We start from the raw sequence: 22,191 nt of genomic DNA, 5'->3' as shown, positions 1-22,191 counted from the left end.
AGCCTCAGGAAGTGAGGAAAGAGTCAACACTGTTTATGCTGATGACACGGATTGCTGGTTCCAGACAGGCCTGGAGACGAATCTTTGTACTAGGTCTTCCATCAGGTCCTTAGTTATGCAGGAGAGGAGAAGGGACATATTCATGGTCATGGGCAGTTGGGTAGCAGGCTTGCCAGAGATCAGTCCTGGCTCCAGCTGGATGCCCCTTGGCGAGCTCCATTTCTTTACTTGGGTGTCTCGTTTGGGAGGTTGAGTAGCCTAGGCTAATTATTCCCCTGAGATCCTAAAAAGGTGATATTTTTAGGCTGAGCTTTCTTACAAAGAGCTCTGGACACAGTTTTTTCTTTTCTTGGGGACTGCATCTCAAATGAAAAAAAACCAAAGCAAAACAAAATCTCTCTCTCTCTGATTTTGAACCACACTGCTTATTTGGTCCATTTTAGCTATTTCCGGAAGGGCCCCTTCTTCGGCCTGGCCTGCTTCGCCAACATGCCGGTGGAGAGCGAGCTGGAGCGGGGAGCACGCATGAAGTCCGTGGGCATCCTGTCTCCATCCTACACCCTGCTTTACCGGTACATGCACTTCTTGGAGAACCAGGTTCGGTACGTGGCTTAGATACACCTTCGGGGAGGCAGCAGGGATCTGTCCGCTGGTGTCTTGACGAGCCCTTGGCAATCAAGGTTGTGTGCCAAAGCAACAGCTGCCTTTCCAAGAACATCTTCGACCATGTTTCATGCCTCAGGTGGTGGTCTTTTTGTTTTAGCTAAGGTACCACCTAATAATTCTTCATACTATAATGAAAGCTGGGGTAGGTTTTGCCTTATTTTAACACTGTCATCCATTTCGTCTGATTAAATAATTTGCTGCCAGGTGCATGACCTTTGTTTCCTGGAGTCATGATAATAACCTCCTTGCCCCAGGGAGGCAAACAGACTCTTAATTTTTTTAAGCCTAATCATTTATTTAGAGTAATTATTATTACTTGGGTAATAGGAAGGGAATTTTTGGCAGAAGCAGCAAAACTATTAGTCATTTAACATTCCTTTTCATTATGTAAGTACTCCAATTTCATTTCAGATTTTGAGGGAGAAATCTATCCCTAGTCCTTAAAACGCTGTTAAAATTTAGTACATTTGCCTCCTTTCTGACGTGTGTGTGTGTGTGTGTGTGTGTGTGTGTGTGTATACTATAAAAATATATCCTTGGCATCATATGATATACATACATACATACACTTTTATCTCCTGTATTTTTTAAATTTATCATTATTTTGATTTTTAATATAACAATCTCTCTTGATCATTATCTTTGAAACAACATGAAATTTATTGTTTGTGGGGGGAAAACATGTTTATTTAAAAATTTATATAGAAGTACAAATGAATTTTTAAAATCCTCCCACTCAGAGATGTCCATTTTTAAAAATCTTGCCACTCAGAGAGATATCCATTCTCAATATGCAGTGAATGCCATTGTAAAATAGAAATAATTTTATAAAGATGGTATTAGTATTTTATGAGGATTTAATTTAACAAATAGGCTGTTTTCATGAAATATATTTAATTTTAGTTGTATCGATTAAGAACAGAATAAATGAAACTGAAGGAATTGTCAGACTTTAAGAGAATATATATTTTTTCACAATAAGATATCTTATTTCTTGATCTCTTCCTCCAAAGTTAAGAAAAAAGATGAAAAACATGAGGATACAGCATCATTCTTATTTTTATTGAGGAATAACATGTACAGTAAAGTGCAGAAATCTTTGTATAGGTGTCATTGGTTTTTAAATTGCATTTCAGCTGTTGACAGAGTCCATTATCTTCTACTTTTTCCCAGCTCTTTTCCCCTGCTTCCCATCTCAATTTTTATAGTTTGCAATATCTATTACATAAAGTTTTATAATTATAATCTCCTCAGTTCTTAGCTCTCAGTTGTGAGATCCAATATACAGCGAATCAAACAAGATAGAAATACCGCTCTTTTTTTTTGCATGATTGTCTCAGAGAGGGAGAAGCCCTCCTGGATGGTAGGTGGCTGTGTTCTACTGGGTCATCCTGGGACCTAGGTCTTTCTGTCTTGTCTTCTGCCATCTTCTAGAGCATTGTCTTCATCCGAATGGTAGAAGCCTGCTGATCATTAGGATGTCGTGTGTCCCAGGAACACATTGCTTCTGCTCGAATTTCATTGGCCACATCTTAATTACTAGCCACACCTTACAGCCAGAAAGTCTAGGAAATGTGGTCTTAAGCTTGGTGGCCATGTGAGCAGCTAAAATTTGGAAGGTCCTATTACTAAAGGAAGAAGAGAATGGCAGTCTCTACCACTAGCAAACAATTAAGTTGTTACCCAGTTCCCACATCCATCCAATTGTCCCAGTAATCACTGTCAGTTTCTCGTGTATTTTTCTAGACCTTGTGTATAGACCTTTGTGTCTATACAAATACAAATGTAGATTCTCACTTCCCCCTCTTCATATAAAAGTAACATGTTCTACATGTTTTGTGCCTTGCCTCTTTCATTAAACACTGTATTTGGGAGGTCTTCTCATATTCCATATCTTCAACAAGGTTTCTTTTTTGTTTCTTATGGTTGTAAAGGTGCCCTGTATAGAAGAACCAGGTTTTCTTTGTCAAGTTTTGTATTGATAGGCACTTGGTTCTTTCTAGTCTTTTGCCATTTCAAATAACACTGCACTGAACACCCATGATCAAGTATCATTTCATAAGTCAACAGAATCAGTGTACATTCAATTCCCAGAAATAAAACTAGTGGTTCAAAAGGTATGTATTTGTAATGTTAAGAGAGATTGTTGTATTGCTTTCCATAGAGATTGTACCATTTTGCATGCCCAACAGTAATTTAAGGGGGTGATGTTTTCTCACCACATTGCCCACACAAAGATAAAAGCTTTGAATTTTTAGCATTCTGATAGGTACATGAGTAGTTTTAATTTGCATTTTTTAAAAAATATATTTTTATTGATTTCAGAGATGGAGAGGGAGATAGATATAAACTTCAATGATGAGAGAGAATCATTGATTGGCTTTGAGCCTGCAACCTGGGCATGTGCCCCAGCTGGGAATTGGGAATCAGGAATCAAATTGTGACATCCTAGTTCATAGGTCGATGCTCAACCACTGAGCCACACCATCTGGGCTACATTTTTATAAGTGAGGTTGAGTTTGAATCATTTGTCTTTTCTGTGAACTGTTCCCATATGTTTGTTTTGGGTTGTTGGCCTTTCAAAAATTAATTTGTAGACGTTCTCTGTACAATGGGAGATTTGTTCTTTGTGACATAAATTGAAAATAGTTTTCCACTTTGTCATTTATTGTCTAATATTTTTTTGTCATGCAGATTCTTTCCTTCGGTGAATTCATTAATCTTTTTTTCTGGCTTTTAGATTTTGAGTTATAACTAGAAAGGTGGTTGAAGAGGGCTTGAGGTAACACGAGAGAAGAGACTTGAAAGAGAGATGATGAGGAAAAGAAAGAAGCATCGTGAGGGAGGCCCGGGTCTAGGCAGGGCTGATACCAGACTGCAGTCATGACGTTTATATAAACTAACCAGACTTGATTTCTGAAAACACCTAATCTCTGTTTTCGTGTACAATTTAAAACACCTAACCTATTCATTCTTATTTCTGATATCCCAAACTTACTTATTAGTGGTTCATCTACAACTCCAAATGCTGGAGAGCTGCTTTATAATAAAACAATGAGAAAAGGAAGAGGGAGTGTTGTAAAGTGAAAGAGTTAAGATACATCACTACATTTTGGGACCTTGCTTAGATCTTGATTCATATAGCCAACTCAAACGACATTTTGGGGACAGCTGGTATAATTTGAATGTGGACTGGATATTAGTTTTTAGTAAGGTATCATTATTAACATAGGTGAGATAATGGCATGGTGATTATGCTATTTTTTAATTAGATTTTATCCATTAGAGATACCCATCAAAGTATTTATGGGTAAAATATTATAAAATATTTAAAATATTTCAGGAAAAAGAGTGGAGGGGAACAGGATATAGATGTAACCATATTGATAAAACATCATAGTTGAAGCTAAGTGATGGATAGAGGGTTTATTATTTTATTTTTTCTACTTTCCACATATAATTCAAACTTTCCATAGTAAAATGTTTAAAAAGACTAAATATAAAATTAGCATTTACTTAACATAGAAAACTTTGAAAAATAGACACAAAACTCCAAGAAAAAAAGAACATGATACCACCAGCCGGACATATCTACTGTTAACATTTATATCCTTCTAGTCTTTTGCCCTTTTATAAATAAGCACATATATGTTAATTAAAAAAAAAAACCCAAGTCATTCACTATCTAAATTTTCTAACCTTTTAGTATATCAGGTTATACTAAAGTCCTCACCGTCATTTTGGTGGTTTCATTGCATTTCAGCATATAGATGATCACAATTTATGTAACTGTTTCACCATTTGGGGGCTTCTAGATTGTTTCTTATTTTTTCATCACTATAATATGAGCATCCCTGTAGGTAAATGACTGTTCACATCCATATATGGAGCTCTTTAGGAAATGGAGCCCTAGGGTCAAGGGTGTATACAGTGTACAATTTAATAGACATTGCAAGTGACCCTGCAGAAGATGGTACCGTTTGGACCTGCACCAGCAGTCCGTGGAAATGCATGTTTTCCTGCACTTGCAAAGCCAGAAGATATATATACACCCGAGCGATGGTGTAGTCGTTGCCCAGCGGCATCTCTCGTTCTTACGCCGGGTGCCTTGTTGCTGGGTGTGGTGGGGGAAGGTGGGGAGAGCCGCAGTGGGAGTCTGCATGGTCTCATAAAAGTCCGTATCCCTGAAGGGGCTGTGCGTTTCAGGAGACCGCCAGTGCCAAGGTCCTGCCGGGATCCTTGGTCTGGCCCAGAAGCCTGAGCTTCATATCAGTAGCATGTACTAGTATTGTGTCAATTACTCGTCAGCTTTTACCATGTCACGCCTCTTGGACATCTGCATAGATGCATGGTGGTAGTGTCTTAATCTGTGCATCCTCCTAGGTCAGATCACCAGGAGGTCTCCTGCATCTTTGATGCCCCCTTTACCTTCTAGCACTGAACTTTGTTGCAGCACCTTTCAGTTTATCTTGGTATTATGGTTTGATGATCAATCTTGTTTATTACAAAATCTATAGTGTTTAAATTTTGAGGCTTTCCTACCACAGTTGTTTACCAATTACGCAGGAACTGCCAATTTGTGTTGATGTCGATGTTCATATTCTACATTTCATATTCCTGCCCACTCCGTTCCATCAGCTGGGAGTGTCTGAGGCGGTCAGAGGACAGGACTCTGAAGCCAGCTTTTTGTCTAAGGGACCCTGACTCAGCTTTTCTTTAGAGTCTTGGTTCAAGCATAGCATTTAATGCAGCCAAACAGAACAGTTAGCGGAGCAGCAAATCACCAATGAACCGAGAAAATAATAAAGCATTACATAAATTACCCCCTTTAACATGGAAAATACAGTACTAAAAGAACAGTAAATGAATCTCACTCTTCTCTTTAGGGAAATTAGGTCCTAATGAAAACACCCTTGAACGTAATCTTGTCTTTGGGTTATTTTATATTCATCAAACTTGCCTCAGTTTGACACACAGCCCTGAAGACTGTCTGAAATCTGCCATCTGCTCAGATAGACAAACACAACTGAGTGAGTCACTGCGGATTTCCCATCCACAGGAACGTTTTTGTAAGAGTGAAAGCAGTGATTATAAGTACCCCCGGCAAAGCTTAAAACAGACCGTATAGGAACCCCCGAGTTAGAGAGCTGTAACTCAGGAGACATTTATTTTAGTAATCATTCATTGAATGGAGCTGATGTTTTTTTTTTCTTTTTAAAATGTAAATTTGCCTGAAGGTCTCCTCTTGGGCTTGCCCAGAACCTTCCCCATCCCCCTCGTTTCTGAGCCCTCCCTGTGTGCCTGGCTAGCCGCTGCAGGATCACTGGGACTGATGTGTGTGTGACTGACGTGTCACAGATAGCGTGAGGCACCTTTTCTACTTCATTTCATTTACATCTCAAAGTAATCCCTCTGGAGGTGGTGCCGGTGTCTACTGAAATGCACCATCTGCATTTTAAGGAAAGAGAAAGTGGGTTTTGGAAAGTGTAGTGACTTGCCTGGGACCTCAAGGTGAAGTGGCAGCCGTGGCCTCAGGCTGGGGCCGCTGGTCACTCTGGAGTGGAGCTGGTTGGACGATGAAAGTCTTGGGTCTAGTGGTTTGTGTCAGCGTTTGCAGTCAGCAACAGTGACAGTTTGGGGAGATGGCCTGTGTTAGTCTTCGATGTTCCAGCCGTAATTAGAGGAGCCTCCCCTTGCGCGATAAAGCTAGATTTGGATTCTTTTTGTTGCAGTGGGAGGAAATTGTAGGGTGCCGAGAAAGCACCAATGGGCTAAAAAGGTGTAGGTGCCTATTTTATTCCCACTATGTCAGTGTCCTAGGGTTACCTTAACAAAGTACCAAAAACTGGGTGACTTGGAACAGATATGTGTTTCTCACAGTCCGGAGGTCAAAGAATACAACCAGGGTGCTGGCAGGGCTAGCTCCTGCGAGGCTGGGAGGGGTGATGTGTCTTTGCCTCTCCTAGTGGGGTTTGCTGTCGGCCTTGCCTTCACGGCTTGTAGATGATCACTCCTGCTCTCTGCCTTTATCTTCTCATGGCGTCTTCCCTGCATGTGTGTGGCTGTATCCAAATCTCCCCTTTTTATAAGGAACCCAGTCACATTGGGTTAAGACTCACCTTAATTATCTGTGAAGACCCTATTTATATATATAAAAGGCTAATATGCTAAGTGTCCGTCTGACTGGTAGCTATGATGTGCACTGACCACCAGGAGGCAGATGCTCAACGCAGGAGCTACCAAGCTGCAGTGGCTTGGCAGAGGCAGTTCTCAGGTGACACACCCCAACACCAGAGAGGAGGGAGCCTGATTCCTCGCGGGGCCTCGAAATTCCACCTTCGGCCATGGGTTATATTGTTGCTGGGGGCACTGTTGGCCTGGAATTTGGATTACTGCACTTGCGTTTGTGTTCCACCTGCTGTATGATAGCAACTTTGCAGAGTGCCCTCTCGCACTCCGGGACCCCCCGGGGGATGTCAGAGAGCCGGTTTCGGCCTTATCCCCGCAGGCCAGGCCAAGGGACCCCACCTGCCGGGGGGACCCTGCTCACTCCAAAGACACTGGGGAGGGACCGTGGGATGTTGGCTCCAGAGCGTGTTCAGCCCTTCTCGCCCAATCCTGCCCCACCAGCCACCTTCTAATTAATTTCTTTTCAATGTGCACCAGGTCACTAGTTTCCAAATAAGGTCACATTCTGAGGTGCTGGGGGTTAGAACTCCAACATATTTTTTGGTGGGGACACAGTTCAACTCTTAGCACCCCCATTAAACATAGTGCCAAAGAGTACTCCCTGCACTCCCGCATTCACCGTGAAGGCAGAATCCCCATTGCCCAAGTGGTCCAGGGCCTCCAGGCAACTTTCTTGATTTGGGGTCAGTTGGCAGGGCTGCCCACCACCAGGCTCTGCCATCCCAAGTGGGGAAGGTGGGAGGGGAGGAAGAGATTCTGAGCTTTTTAGTCATTACTTGGTACGGAAATTCTGAGCCCTTAGTGACATCTGATAATTGTTTCCTCTTGTTTGAGACACTGCTTCCTCTTATTCTCTCAAAACAACAAAGCCGCAAGCATGATTTCTCAACAAAGAGCAGCTCAGAGCAGGGATCATGGTCTTCCCAGGGCCCCCCTTCTCAGGCCCACAGCCAGGCTCTGGGAAGCCCCACACAGTGGTCAGCACACCTCGCCCAGGAACGATAGGCATTGGTCACAGTCTGAGAATTCTGCCTGTTCCCCGTGAGCAGGGGAATGCGTCCCCACCTGTCAGGGAGTATCAGATCCCATGTTGGAGCTTTTCCTAAGGATCTCCTGTAATTCCCAAGGGGGCATCCTGGGCAACCTCAGAAAAGGGGTCTTTTCAGTTTATCAGGACCTTTGCCCCAAGTGTTGCAGCCCTTGGGGCGGGGACGGGGGGGGAGGGGGGGGAGGGACAGAGCTGTGGCAGCCACCAGGTCTCCATCTCACCCTGCATGTGCCTGTTTGCAGACACCAACTGGAGATGCCAGGACATTACTCCCATCTGGCTGCCTTCTACGAGGACAAGAAAGGGGTGCTCCATGCTGGTCCTGGGAGGGGTGGCAGCCTGCCCCCCGTCTACTGGCTGCCTTCCATCCACCGGTACATGTACCCAGAGATGAAGGTGAGGTCTGCTGTACTCTCGCACGTTTTGGGCTTGTGTCTGCATACAGTAGTGCTTACTTGTGTTTTTAATTAATAAGGGATTTATGTCTTGGGCTCGTGCCCAACGTCCACTTTTGATAGAGGAGGATTGCTAACTAGCATTTGGGTTCTTTTAAAACGTAAAGCAAGTGACCTTAAACACTGTGCTTTCTAGACCCTTCATAATCTTTGTGCAAAATCGTATTGATAGGCCAGTCTGGGTGGATTCTGGGCGGAAGAGGTGGTTTTGAGTCTATTGATTCAGACATTTTAAAGTCAGACATCTGAGCTAATGATGAAGAGTTACAGCGGGTATCACGTTTTTTTATTAGAGTATTTTGCATATTGCTTTATTGTGTATTTTTTCTGAAGTACTTTGCCTTTGTACTTGTGGGGCGCGGCTACAGTGTTTTGGCCAGGTTCAAGCCTCAGACTAATGAAAGGACAGGGTCCTCTCATTGCCACGTGCAAGTCCCAGCTGGAGGGCAGGGCCCCCCCCAGCACAATTAGAGCCAACGGCTGTGGTTGTAAGCTTGAACCTATGGTCCAAACACGTAGCCCCACGTGCCTTGTGCTAGAGTTCAGGTGCATGTAGTTGAGTAGGGTTGGAGCTCACGAGAATGCTGTAAACAACATGATCACATCCCTACTTTGCCTCGTGGCATCTGTTATAAAATAAAGACTCGGCTTGTGGGTGCTGTCATTGTCTCCTCATCAGGGAGGCAGCGTCCCACCGAGACCCAGCTATTATTCTCTTGTCTGTCTTTTCCTTAATCCTTTCACCCACCCACTCGGGATCACCCTTGGTCGTGCAGCCACATGTACTAGGATATATTTGTTTACAGTTAACAAAACACCTGGCCAAGTGTTAGGTGTTGGGAGGGGAAAAGATGACTATGAACTTGTGACGTTGTAGGTGGTCACAAGATACTTCAGAAACCTTGAGCTTCCTGATAGAGAAATTATGTCATGAGTTTAAGGGAGAAATCAGGGAAGGCTTTTTGGAAGAGGAGGTGATCCCAGAAGTGTTTGGATAGGCAGAAAGTGAGGGATGCTGACTCCAAACTGAGGGAAGGCATGGCCAACAGTGGCTCCCATATTAATGGTTTAAACCAGTGCATATTTATCATCTCACAGTTTCTGTGGGTCAGGAATCAGGTACGGCTTAGCTGGGAGTAATGTCCTGGCATCTCCAGCTTGTGAGACCACAGTTAAGGTGTCAGTCAGGGTTTGAGTCTCATCTGAAGGCTCAACTGGGGAAGTGTACCCACTTCTGAGCTCACGTAGTTGTTGGGAGCATTGAGTTCCTTGAGTGTTTTGGACTGAGGGCCTCCGTACCTTACTGACCGAGTGACAGGCTCCTGTGTTTACCATGAAATGAGGGATGGTTGCAGTTGAAGTGCAGTGGACTGTTCCGCCAGCAGGCCCTGTGAGTCTTCCTCCTGGTGACCTCAGAATGCAGGACCACCTGGTTACTCAGGTATCTGGACAGTACAGAGCAAAGCCCTCAATAGCATCCTTGGAGGCTGAGGGCTCAGAGGCGGCCAGCAGGCTTCGCAGAGACCTCATTCTGCACAGCAGCTGGGTCCCCATACATTTGGGGACCTAATTTGGGACCCTTTGCTCATCATTTTATACTTTGCAGTGACCAGTAATGTTTGTGAGTCAAATGTTCTTGCTGGGGTGTACGGTCGCATCAGATACTTCTATTTATGACTTTTAAGAAGTTTCGTTCAGTCCTGTTTCCCCAGCACCTATCTCTCCTGAGTAAAGTAGTTAGTGACCCTTGAACTCAAACTTCAGAGTGTCAGGGGAGCTGTTGAGTGATAGGCATGTAATTTAAAGGTGGGACTTTGAAAGAGGAAACTATCACTTTATGTGGAAATAACCTGCATCTGTTTGGTTATACTTTGGGGTTTATTTTAGAGGGGTTCACACCCGCCTGTATTGAATATTTTTTGTAGGAATATGTCCATTTCTTCTAGATTGACCAGTTTGTTGGAATAGAGTTGCTCATAGTATTTTTTTACGATTCTTTCTGTTTCTGTGGGGTCTGTTGTTATTTCGCCTCTTTCATTTCTGATTTTGTTTATTTGGGTCCTCTCTCTTTGCTTCTTGGTGAGCATGGCTAGAGGTTCATCAATATTGTTCATCCTTTCAAAGAACCAGCTTTTGGTTTCATTGATCTTTTGTATTTTTTTTTTTTTTTGGTCTCTATGTCATTTGTTTCCGCTCTGATCTTTATTATTTCCTTCCTTCTGCTCACTCTGGGATTTTCTTGTTGCTCTCTTTCTAATTCTTCAAGTTGCAGAGTTAGATGGTTTATTACCAGTATTTCTTGTTTTTTTGAGGTAGGCCTGTAATGCTATGAACTTCCCTCTCAAGACTGCTTTCACTGTGTCCCAAAGATTTTGGAATGTGTGTTTTCATTGTCGTTTGTTTCCAGGATGTTTTTTTATTTCTTCTTTGATCTCTTTGGTAACCCACTCATTGTTTAATAGTATGCTATTCAGCCTCCAAGTGTTTGAATTATTATGATTGTTTTTATTGTTTGAATATTTTTAAAATGACATTTCTAACAAACTATTCCTCCCTTTTTATTTTTTTCAGATCACACACCCAGCTGGCTGCATGTCTCAGTTTATTAAGTTCTTTGGAGAACAGATCCTCATTCTTTGGAAATTTGCCTTACTTAGAAAGCGCATTCTGATATTTTCTCCCCCTCCTGTGGGTGTCGTGTGCTATCGAGGTAACTAGAGGCCAATGTCAGAGGCTCTTCCTGAGTTCCCCAGGGCAAATGCTTGAGTCTTTCCATTGTTGACCAAGTTCAGAAGGGTCTGGGCCACATCAAGGGAGGGGGCCAGAGTTTTAAGCCTGGAGTGACCTGGTTGGATCTGGATTTAGAATGTGGACTCGTGGCAATGCAGAAAATGCACTGGGTGATGTACCAGTGGTCCCGTGACAGATAAGGGTCTGGATTAGAACAGAGAAGATGGATTGTAGTTAAGAGATAAGCTTGACAGCATTTGGTGTGTGGTTGGGTTGTGAGGTTCTGATGTGTGTGAGGTTGTAATGGAGGAAGAGTCTAGGGTAGTGGTCGGCAAACTCAGTCAACAGAGCCAAATATCAACAATATAATGGTTGAAATTTCTTTTGAAAGCCAAATTTTTTAAACTTAAACTATATAGGTAGGTACATTGTTAATAACTTAATTAGGGTACTCCTAAGGCTTAGGAAGAGCCACACTCAAGGGGTCAAAGAGCCGCATGTGGCTCGTGAGCCGCAGTTTGCCGACCACGGGTCTAGGGTGACAAGGATGTTGGGGCCACCAGATGGGGACTGAGGAGGAGCAGGTGGTATGAGAGTGAACTTTGGACATGGTGAGTGTGTGCTGTGAGGTCTTTTCCAGATGTCCACCGGGCACTGGTGTAGTTGGGTCAGGACCCTGGGGGAACGTTGGGCTGATCACCATGTGATGGACAGCATCCGTGGGGAGAGGGAGAGAGGAGAAGCTCAGGAGGTGAACCATAAGGAGGAAGACAGAAGAGACTGAGGTGGGACTGTCAGGAGGACGGGGCCAGAAGGTGGAGGTCATAGTAGGCGGGAATGTTGAGGAGGTCAGGTCAGCAGTGCCCCGTCCTACGCAAGCCCTAGCGCGGGGAAGACTGAGACCTGCCCACTGGGTCTCGTAGGCCATCACTGGTGTGGCCTTGAGGACCTCAGTTCTGCTGCGGTACCTAACAGGCTCCCATCACCTCCTTGGAATCAGGACCACCTGCTACTCAGGCGCCTGGGCAGCATAGAGCAAAGCCCTCCATAGCATCCTTGGAGGCTAAGGGCTCAGAGAGGGCCGGCGGCTTCACAGGCGGAGGGGCTGGGAGGGACAGACTCTACCCCTCACCATCTCCGTCCCCACAGTATACTGCTGCTGCTGCCTGGCCAACGTCTCCCTGCCCGGCCTCGGGGGCACCATTCCCGAGTCCAAGCCTTTCTTCTATGTGAACGTGGCTGACATCGAGAGCCTGGAGGTAGAGGTGTCCTATGTGGCCTGTGAGTACGGTGCCCTCCCCGCCTCCTGCCCACACGCCCCTGCCCCGAGTACTTTCCACAGCCTCCCGGCTTCCCAAGGGCCCTTCTCCTCAGGGACTCGGGCTCCTGGGCTCCTGTTCCCCGGTGGGTGGGCTGGTGCCCTTGGTGATGGCCTCTGGGTCCCAGCTCCTGCCCTCGGGTCTCACAGGCACCACGGAGAAGATTTTCGAGGAGAAGCGGGAGCTGTATGATGTCTACGTGGACAACCAGAATGTGAAGACACACCACGACCACCTGCAGCCCCTGCTGAAGATCAACAGCGCCGACCGGGAGAAGTACCGGCGGCTCAACGAGCAGAGGTAGAGCCCTGGCAGCCCCGGCAGTGCCCTCGGGGAGATGTCCCCAGGTGGGACCCTGGGCTGGGGTCTCTGCCATCCCATCCAGCCCACCCCTCCCCTCAGAGCAGATGGCAGGCCTGGGCGATGGGCGGTGATGAAGCGGGGCCCAGCATAGCCTCCTGATAGCACAGCAGATCCATGTGGGGGTGAGGGGGGCTGCTTTCTGATGGACTTGAATCTGCGAAGTCCAGGGCAGAGGCCAGGCCTGGAGCATTTGGCATGTGCACCACAGTACTGAGCTGCCCTATAATGCTCCGCAGTTCACTGTCCTGCACAACCAGTGGCCTCATTAGCATCCCATCTGATGGGCAAATGGGAAAGATTGCCACTTGCTTGAGGTGACACAGGCCAGACCCGGCCCTGGACCCAGGGTTTGACTCCCAGTCCTATTTATTCCTGTCCGGCCCCGTCTCTCTCTGCCTTTGGATGGGGGACCTGCTCTGGGTCCTCCTCATTCCTGGGTGGAGGTGGTCTGTGTGGACGCCCTCACGATGACCTAGCCAGTGGTCGGCAAACTGCGGCTCACGAGCCACATGCGGCTCTTAGGCCCCTTCTGTGCATGGGCCACAAAGTTTCAATCGCACTGTACATATGCGCCCGCACGTGGTATTTTGTGGAAGAGCCACACTCAAGGGGCCAAAGAGCCGCATGTGGCTCGTGAGCCGCAGTTTGCCGACCACTGACCTAGCCAATGACAGAGACCTTGCAGCCCTGCAGAGTCTCATGGTGCTTCCCCACAACAGGCAGACACTGCTGTACTCCCAGGAGGTGGAGGGGGACTACGGCCCTTGTGAAGAGGACCTCTTTGTGCTGTAAGTCGCTGGGCTGGGCTGGGCTGGGCTGGGCTGTGGGGCCTCCCTGAGGGCCCCATTAGCACCAGTGCTGTACACCAGGTCCCTCCCAGGTCACACTGCAGGCCAGGGAGGTCCCTCATTGCTGCCGTCCATGTAAGAAACATACAAACCTGTAGGTAATTTTTGACTTTAAGCCAAATAGACAACAATTGTTGGGAAATAAAATCTCAAATGCTCTGGAGAATGGCAGTTTTGCAGCTTATTTTATGCATTAGAATCAAAGGAGGAGACGGAAGGATGGTGCCTGAAGCCCACTGACTGTGTGTTGTCCGAGCTACACGACAATCGTGGATGGAGCTCACATAAGGCAGAGTCCGACCTTTGCTGAGGAGCTGTGGGCCTGGGGTGGGACTGCCTGCCGTGACCTGCCAGGTTAGGATCTGGTGGTCAGACCGTCCCGTGGGGTCACTTTCGGTCAGTGAGCTTGTCAGGCCGCCATGTGCCCCCGAGCTTGTCAGGTGTACTGCACGTCCCGTTTTTCCTTCCCACTGCCCAGGGCACTCAGAGCTGGGCTCCATACTGTCAGCCCTGAACCCCGACATGCTGTTAGTGGGGGGCCCACAGGAGTTAAGGAAAAAAGCAGGGGAAGGTCATTAAGAGGAAATGGGGTCCTGGGGTTTGTCCTGTTGGGCATTTGCAGGATGTCCACTGCATAGGAGCTGTCTGTCCCTCAGGATTCAGGGACTTCTCCTCCACTGCTGCCTTTGAGTAGAACAGTTCTTTGCACTGAATCTTATGGGATAATCTGAAAATTTAACCCTTGAACCTAATGAAATCATCCCCCCCCCCCCTCCGCCAGATCTGTTGGTGGTCAGGGTGGGAGCCCAGCCTGTATCCCTCAGAGCATCGACTTCATTCCTGAGCAGCTTTGAACTAGTGCTCAGTGAGGAGACCTTTGCCCCGTCCTGGGTGGGGTGTGGTCTCCCTGCGCCCCGACCTGGATGTGGGGGGTGACAGCTTGCAGTGAGAACCCTCTCTGGCTTTGGTGTTGAAAATGTAATATTGATATTTCAACGAAGTGCAGGACTGTGATCCTGAGAGAAAGTGTACCTTCTAGCGCCCACTTAAAGCTGTTGAGGTGTCAGGGTACCTGGGAACGGTCTCCTCAAGGGTTGACACCTTCCCTGGTACCTGGAGTTCCTGGGCGTCCACAGCGTCCTTGGCCATGAGGCGCCGTTGCAGAGCCCGCCCGAGAGCACTGTGGGACCCCGCCGAGCAGCCTGGACACCGAATGCCTTCTCTGGGCACGGTTCATATATTCGTGTGGTTCTACAAATCAGTGACGTGAGAGCATGCTCTGTGAATAATTTTTAAAAAGTAATCAAAGGGAAACAGACCCCAAGGATGACGGTCAGCTGTGGCAGTGCTGGTGCCTGCAGCGTGGCTCGGTGTCTCCCTCACCTGTCATGCGCAGCCTTGCTGGTTTCAGAGCGCCCCATGCCTGCCCCAGCTCCTCCGAGCTGCACCTTTAAGGTGGGCATCTGTGTGGGCCAGTGAGGCCTGCAGAGGCCCACGTGTCAGTCGTTTTAGAGCCTCCTGCTGCCGCTGTTCCCCAGCCCAGGCTCAGAAGGTGCATTTGTTTCTCTCTGAAGGTCCTGACCTCAGAACTGGAGCTCCAGTTGTCTTAACTCCCCTGTGACTAAGCACAGAGAGGAACACAGCACGCCCCCACCCCCCCAGGCCGTGTTTAACCTTCTGGTCCCCTCCCAGCAGGCCATCACTTGCTCAGATTCCCCTGATCATACAGGGATTAATGCCAGTGTTTTCTTTGCAAACCTTAGTCGTACTTGAATAACCCTCCCGTTTAACTTTGGTCCTGTTTTCTTTTTTAAAAGAGATTTCTGATTTTTTGAAACCATTGAAAGGTATATTCAATCAGACAGTGTGGGCTGGTTCCCCAGGCGTGGACTCCCTGGTGAGCTTCTTGTCTTTTCTGCCCTCCCTCTTCTGTGTCTCGTCTTGGAAATGCAGGTTTTTCCTCGAACAAAACAACCGGATATTCCAGACGCTGCTGGAGGTGTCCGCCAGTCAGGACAAAACTCTGACAGCCGAGCATGCGCGGGGCATGGGCCTGGACCCCCAGGGCGACCGCAGCTTCCTCATGGACCTGCTGGAGGCCTACGGCATCGACGTCATGTTGGTCATCGACAACCCCTGCTGCCCATAGGAGGGGAGCCAGGCTGGTGAGCTGCTTGCGGGACACCGCCAGGCCCCGAGGGCTCACTTTTTATTAAGTGGACACAAAGGGATACTGTTTATACTTCCCAACTGATGTAATTTTTGCAATCGCCGTTCTTCCCTTGCTCTGGAGAGATGAGATGAGACTGCCGTGGTTTGTGTGCTGGACGCTGGAGTCTGCCGCCTTCTCCCAGAGTTGCTGCCTGCTTTGGTCTCGGGTGTTCTCATCAGCGTTGACTCTCTCCTCTCCTTGTTGGATGCCCTGAGATGCGGCAAAGGCCAAGTGTTGCTAGGAGTGGGCTGATCTCTGGAGACACAGGTGGACTGTTCCGGAACTCTGTGTGGCCCGCGGCCCACGATGGATTCAAGGATGAGACCACGTCTTCCCTAAGTGTGGTCGTGGGTGTCCCTCGTGGCGGAAGCTAGACCAGGTGACCTTTCAAGGTCATCAGTTCTGAGAGTCCAGGCTGGGGGTCAGATCCATTTTCCTGTTTATTAGGACAAACCTGTGTCTTCCTGTGAGTAGAGATCTGAGTGGGACAGAAGGATGTTTCCGACCCAGAGTACGAGCTGCTCCTGGGACCAGGCGACAGGAAGAGGCTCCCTGTCAGTCAGCTGAGACTCCTCCCAGTTCTTGGCGGCCACTCAGTGCAGTAGTCCTCTTCCTCAGAATCCCCCTCTCGGGATGGGTTGGCAAATCCATTTTCCAGTTCAGTCTCCTTTAAGGGCTACCCATCCTCTTGGAATAATTTGGGTATTTTTAAAGAGTAGCATTTGTTGCTCAAAGATGGAGGAATTGAGGTGCAGGATAGATGTTCCTTCATCCGGGTGAGCCCTCTGGAGGCGTGACCAGTAGAGCCTCGGATCAAAGCAGAGCCGCCCTGGCTTCTCTAATCCAGCTGGGATCTGAGCTGGTTAACACCGAGCTGAGAGCACATTAGCAAGACCGTGAGCTGGCATGGAGCCTCAGAGCTCCTCCTGCAGAGAGGACAAGGACCTATCAGGTTTGTTAGCAAATATGACAGTGCCTTTCCTGGGAGAGTGTTCGGGAACCCAAGTATCAGGTGAGTTTCTGCTTTCCTCTCAGAGGTTTCGGTCCGGACAGCTCCCATCCATCCCTGCCTGTTCGCTTTGGCTGGGCGTTCGATGGACGGATGTCAGCTTTGGTGAGGTAGCGATTGTGACATAGGAAGCTGGCACCTGTGAGTAGTCTTAGGGCTGTAATTTAGGATTTTAACTTAAGGAAATAATTCCTTCCCCTACCCCCTTCCTGCCTGGCTGTTAACGGAATAGCCATCAGTGTATCGTGTCTGTGGCCAGGCTAATGCACACAGCAGAGAGAAATAACCTTTCAATGGGTGAGTCGCATGACTGAGCTGTTTTCACTGTGGCTCCTTCTGAAGGAATTCAAGGCTACAGAAATGCATGCGTGGGACCAACAGGCATCGAGTCATCAGGGCAGTGCCTTTTCTGTAAATATGTAAATATGGGCATTGAAATGTAGACTGTGCAGTACATTGCTCTCCCTGCAGTCATGTCAATAGTATGTGTGTTTATAGAAGAAAACATCCGTGTGCAAGTGGAAGCTGCCCTGCTGTTTTCCTAGAGGAGCGCCCTCTCTCAGCTCGGGGGCGGCCTTCTCACCGGGCCGGGTCCTGGTTAGTCGGTGGTGTGCGTGTGCGGAAGGTTCAGGGGTGCAAAGCTGGGGGTGGGTGGTCGGAGCAGGGGTGGGGGTGGCAGGGCAGATTCCCGTGGAACTGGCGAGTGTGTTGGAAGAATGCCTTTTCAGCACTTGGGCTCCAGTCTGTGTGCATGCGAACACTTGTGTCTGTGGTCTTATAAACTCGGAGCTCGGAAGTGCTGAGGTACAGGTGGTGGGGTGAAAATGAGGCTCCTGGAGTTCCCTTTGAATGGTGGGCCTGGGGCTCTGGGCTTCGCTCAACTCCACTGTTGTGGGCAGCCATCTGTCTGGCATGTCCGTGTGTCCACCCTCATGCCATGCAGAGGACTGGGGTCTGGGTGCCCCAGTGGGGAACATACACATGAGGCTGTGCCATGTCTTAGGTCATGGGGAACCTGGCCCCAGCTGACCCCAAAGCGGAACTTGTCTGTCCCCTCCCTGCCGGCCTTCTCCGCCCTGCCGCTTCCTCTTGGGACTAGAAAGGGGGTGTGGTGCCACCTCTGCTTGGCTGACCAGCGTGCACACTGGCTCTGTAGTCCCTTTGTCGCGGTTTGTCATCTCCCAAGCATTTCTTGCTTCGATTGAGATGTGGAGGTTCCCCTTTGAAAGCTTGCTGTGGACCTGACTGCCATCCCCCTGCCTCCTCCCCACTGTCTCGGGTGGGCAGCCCAGCCCAGCATGATTCGCTGCCTGTTTCCTAGAAGGGGAATGAGTTTGTGAGGTCTGAGGCAGGAATCCTTGGGTGGCGGTGGTAGAAGCTGGAAGCCGCCTGGGTTTGGTTTTCTGTCCCTGTTGAAATACTGAGAAACCATCACTTTCGTTTGGAAGATGTTGGTGAGCATCCTTTGAGGTCCTGCCTTCCTGGTCTGTAAGCTGGGATGCCTATGGAGACCACTGACCTGGAACCTGTTGGAAACCTAACCTGGGGTGTGGCCCCTTGATTGAGGGCTGTTGCTGGAGCAAGCCCTCCCTGCCCCCACTGGCCGGGTCCCTTGCGCAACTTTCAGCCTGAGCTTGTGTCATGCTGGGAGCTGTGAACCATCCTGGGAACTGCTGACCTGAGACTTCTGGGCTGCGCTGACATCCTGAGGTTGCGTTGGAAGAAACTCCAGGTTGCGAGAATCCTGGTGAGGCCTAATCCAGGCGTGGGGGTTACTGATGTTAAAGTGGGTTTTTCAAGTTTGCAGGCTTGGCAGATGGCAGTAGTCAGCCTTTGCCACCATGTCCAGTTGTCCTCTAGCTCGGGACTGCCTTTGGAAGGAGTCAGAAATGGTCGGGCTTATCTCCTATCAATTGAAAAGTCTGGGCCACGTTGTTTGTTGAGAATTTGCTTTGGCTTTCGTGGAGCATGACGTTCTGCCCAGTTGGGGCCCTGGGCCTCAGTAAATTATGACTCCATGAGTTAGGAGGCGTGTGCCTCCCAAATCCTTCATCCATGTGACACCTCTTCTTGCAGTTGGCTGGGGCAGGGAAGCCGAATTCATGGATGTATTTATTGGTAGAAATAAGTTAGCATAGGAATTTGCATCTATAACTTGACCTCGTTTGGTTCCATGTGAAAGTCGAGATGGGGAATTTAAGTGTAGCACGGGGTGTAGGTAATTCTAAATACCGTGTGTGAAGATTCATTTATCAGTGTAACGGCCTGTGATATTTTAGCTAGAGGATAAAGACAAAGCTCAATGAAATCACAGCTGAATCACTGTTTCTCCAGCTGGTGGCGAGGAGGAGGAGCCAGCTATTTGTCTTGATACATCGAGAGCCCTTCAGGCACAATAAAAAGAGGAGATTATTCACCTTTACACTGAGGCCTTTAGGGAAACTTTTGCAAAGGGCAGTAACAAATTAACCTTTTAATGGTGGTATAGGAACCCTCCAGGGAAGAGGCCAGACCGGACCTCAGGGACCTTTTTTTTTTGTTTTTCTGGTGTGTTTTTTATGAAACGACAAGGCCCAGGGAATGGACTAAGATGCTTTCTCCAGGCCCAGAGCAGCTCATTCTTGCAGAGGTACAGGAGGGGAGGAAATCATAAGACAGTGTTCTGATTGGCAGTGAACTTGCCTTAGTGTGATGACAGAAAACAGCAAGTAAGTTAATCTGGGGACCAACACGCATGCACAGCTTTATCTCTGTTAGGTTTCTCGCTAGTGGGCGGAGTATCCAAGAAAAGTCCAGTCCTGGGCTTTCCCCTGCCCTGCTCAGCTCCACCATGTCCTGCAGCCAGTGAGGATCCTGCAGACCCAGATGCTTATATCCGCAGGCCCCACCCCCCGCATTTCAGGAAAACCGTTTTCTGATTCAGGTAGCAGAAGAGAAGGAGTTAAGAGCTCCTTTTACTCCCAAATTGTGGATTTTTAATATTCCATTGTGTTACTAATATACCTCTGTTCCCAGGAGCCAGTGGAGTACTGAGTATTATGGGGAAAGGCTAACTGTGAATTAAGTTAATGGTTTTTCTTATAAGAAATGGAAGTTTATTTTTATACCAATATTACTGTGTGATGAAATGAGTATGCAGATGTTAGAATGGAAGGAAATTTCCAAACTGTAATCCTAGAAGAAATGGGCAGTTTGGGAATTTAGAAGCAACTGAGACCCCATGAAAGTCTTATGACTAGATGTTCTGGAGAGTGAACAAGGACTGTGAAATCTTTTTCTTATACATATGTTTTTATTCATTTTAGAGAAGGGAGAGGAATAGAGAAACATTGACCTGCCTCCTTGCATGCCCACTACTGGGCATGTGCCCTGACCAGGAATTGAACCTGTGACCTCTTGGTTCATGAATTGACGCCCAACCACTGGGCCACCCTGGCTGGGCAGGACTGTGAAATCTAATAGCACTCTGTAGGAGATAGACCTGACAGTCCGAGGGCGGGTGACATATAGTCCCCAACCTAAAGTAAAACTCCCGTACAAAGGGGGCAAATGGAATAATGCTGATTAGGCCTCTTGACTATGGGAGGCAGTTTTATAACTGGCACTTTAACTCACATTTGGAGCTGGAGAACAGGGGAAGCTGGGTGAAGCTGCACATTAAGAAAGGAAATCAGCATTTTCTAATGCCGTATAAGTAATGACGCTTTCATTTCTTCCATTTATTATAGAAGCTCAGCATAGCATGGGCTTTCAGAGGCAGCAGGACCTACATTCAGAAACTTGATTTAATTACTTAATGGGAGGTCAGTGTGAATCACCTGTTTGTGGTGGAAAGCCCAGTTAGACTGAAGATCAGTTTGCTTTGCTTTCTAAGGATAGCTGGGAAGGCGGGGCAGGGTATTACAGATTGGCCAGAGATGATCCAAAAAAGGACAGATCTACACAGAGGTCACTGAGTTAGTTGACTGCTAATTTGACATTCGAATAAAAACTTCCTCTGGGCAAATTAAGCAAAGATAAAAGTGTAAGCATACTTTTGAAGTGGCGTCAGGAAAGGAGTTTCAGTCTAGCGTGCTTAGGGGAGGTGTAGATTCTGGGCTTTTGTCAGACAGGGTGGGAGGGGCCATTAGGGGTATAGAGTAGAAAACAAAAGTAACATCCTTTATTTACCCCAAGCTTGTGGGCTAAACTTTTTGTGGGTCTGAGAAATAAACCTTTTCTGAAAAAGTTGTAGCTTTGGAAAAGATTTTCCTATTTTTCCCAAGTTAGGAAAAGCATAGCTTCCCTTGTCACCTTAAATGTTCAGCCCCTATTTTGATTAAAACCCCAGTATAAGAGTTATAGCAATAAGAGGAACTGAGTCTACTTTTGTTTCAAATCTTTACCTCATCTTATGATATCAGTATGTCAGTTGATAAATTTTACCCTGAGTACTACTGCTTATAGGTATGTTATTCTTGCTGTTTTCAATGGTGATAATTTTAAAGGCCCAGAGATAGTTGGGATTATCCTGAATTTCAGAGTGTTTCTTGAATTAATTTTGTTCTGTGGTACAAATAACATCTGTGTATATCATATCTGTATATATCTGAACCAAGTTGTGTGTAAAGAGGCTGATATAACTATATTTACAGAAAATAATTTTTACAATTAAAATTCACATTTTAACATGAACACATGTGCGCAGTCCTTCACCTGGTCCAAGAAATGTGTCTGTAGTAGGGAGTGACGGCTAATGCAAGAGCAGAACCCACGGCTGCACGCTGACCTCACTTCCCGCGACAGTGTGGGAAACCCGAGAGCTGGGGCCTGTCCTCCTGGAGGCCACGGACAGACGTTCTCCAGGTAACGGGAACCAAAGCCGGAATAACTGCCATCCGGAGGAGCCAGGACCTCGAACCCCAATCCCGTCACACGACTTCTAGAGGAGGATACCACAGAGACCACAGCCCTTCTGTTTCACGTCTCCTTCCACCAAAGGTTACTTTAAGACCTTCTACTATATTATATGTATATTCACATATATGTATGATTGAGAGAGATATACATATATATCATGTGTGTGTGTGTGTATGTGGACATGAAAGTTTTAGTTTTATTTGATTTTTAAACATAGGCAGTAAATTGCTAACATTGTTGATGTGTTTTTAAGCCAGGCTCCTATTTTCCCAGCTACATGACCATGACATTACCTACTTCCTAAGGCTGCTATGAGAACTGAATCAATCAGTTGCTTGTGTAAAGCACCAGACACACAGTAATGATGACCATGCATGCAAAGGCTTTCCATTAAGTTATTTAATAGAAATAGCCTTAGCTTGTGAGTGAAGTTGGTGTGACAGAGGTTTGTAC

The 22,191-nt window shown here is 47.2% G+C and overlaps 1 protein-coding gene across 1 annotated transcript in view; it reads left to right on the top strand.

Moving 5' to 3' along the window:
- Positions 1-17,485, top strand: part of DENND11 (DENN domain containing 11) — a 33,578-nt gene extending 16,093 nt beyond the window's left edge. The window contains exons 3-9 of the mRNA XM_070424046.1: positions 444-602; positions 8,146-8,299; positions 10,930-11,068; positions 12,238-12,369; positions 12,557-12,707; positions 13,490-13,558; positions 15,572-17,485. Of these exons, the coding sequence (XP_070280147.1) occupies positions 444-602; positions 8,146-8,299; positions 10,930-11,068; positions 12,238-12,369; positions 12,557-12,707; positions 13,490-13,558; positions 15,572-15,767 (1,000 nt within the window). The 3' untranslated portion in view covers positions 15,768-17,485. The remainder of the gene's footprint in view (positions 1-443; positions 603-8,145; positions 8,300-10,929; positions 11,069-12,237; positions 12,370-12,556; positions 12,708-13,489; positions 13,559-15,571) is intronic.
- Positions 17,486-22,191: the final 4,706 nt, after the last annotated feature.

Source organism: Myotis yumanensis, unplaced genomic scaffold, assembly GCF_028538775.1.
Source record: "Myotis yumanensis isolate MYYU_CA2020_CCGP unplaced genomic scaffold, mMyoYum1.0.hap1 SCAF_9, whole genome shotgun sequence".
NCBI classification, from domain to species: domain Eukaryota; kingdom Metazoa; phylum Chordata; class Mammalia; order Chiroptera; family Vespertilionidae; genus Myotis; species Myotis yumanensis.
The sequence above is the reverse complement of the archived record's forward strand: the minus strand, read 5'-3'. Positions and strand labels throughout refer to the sequence as shown.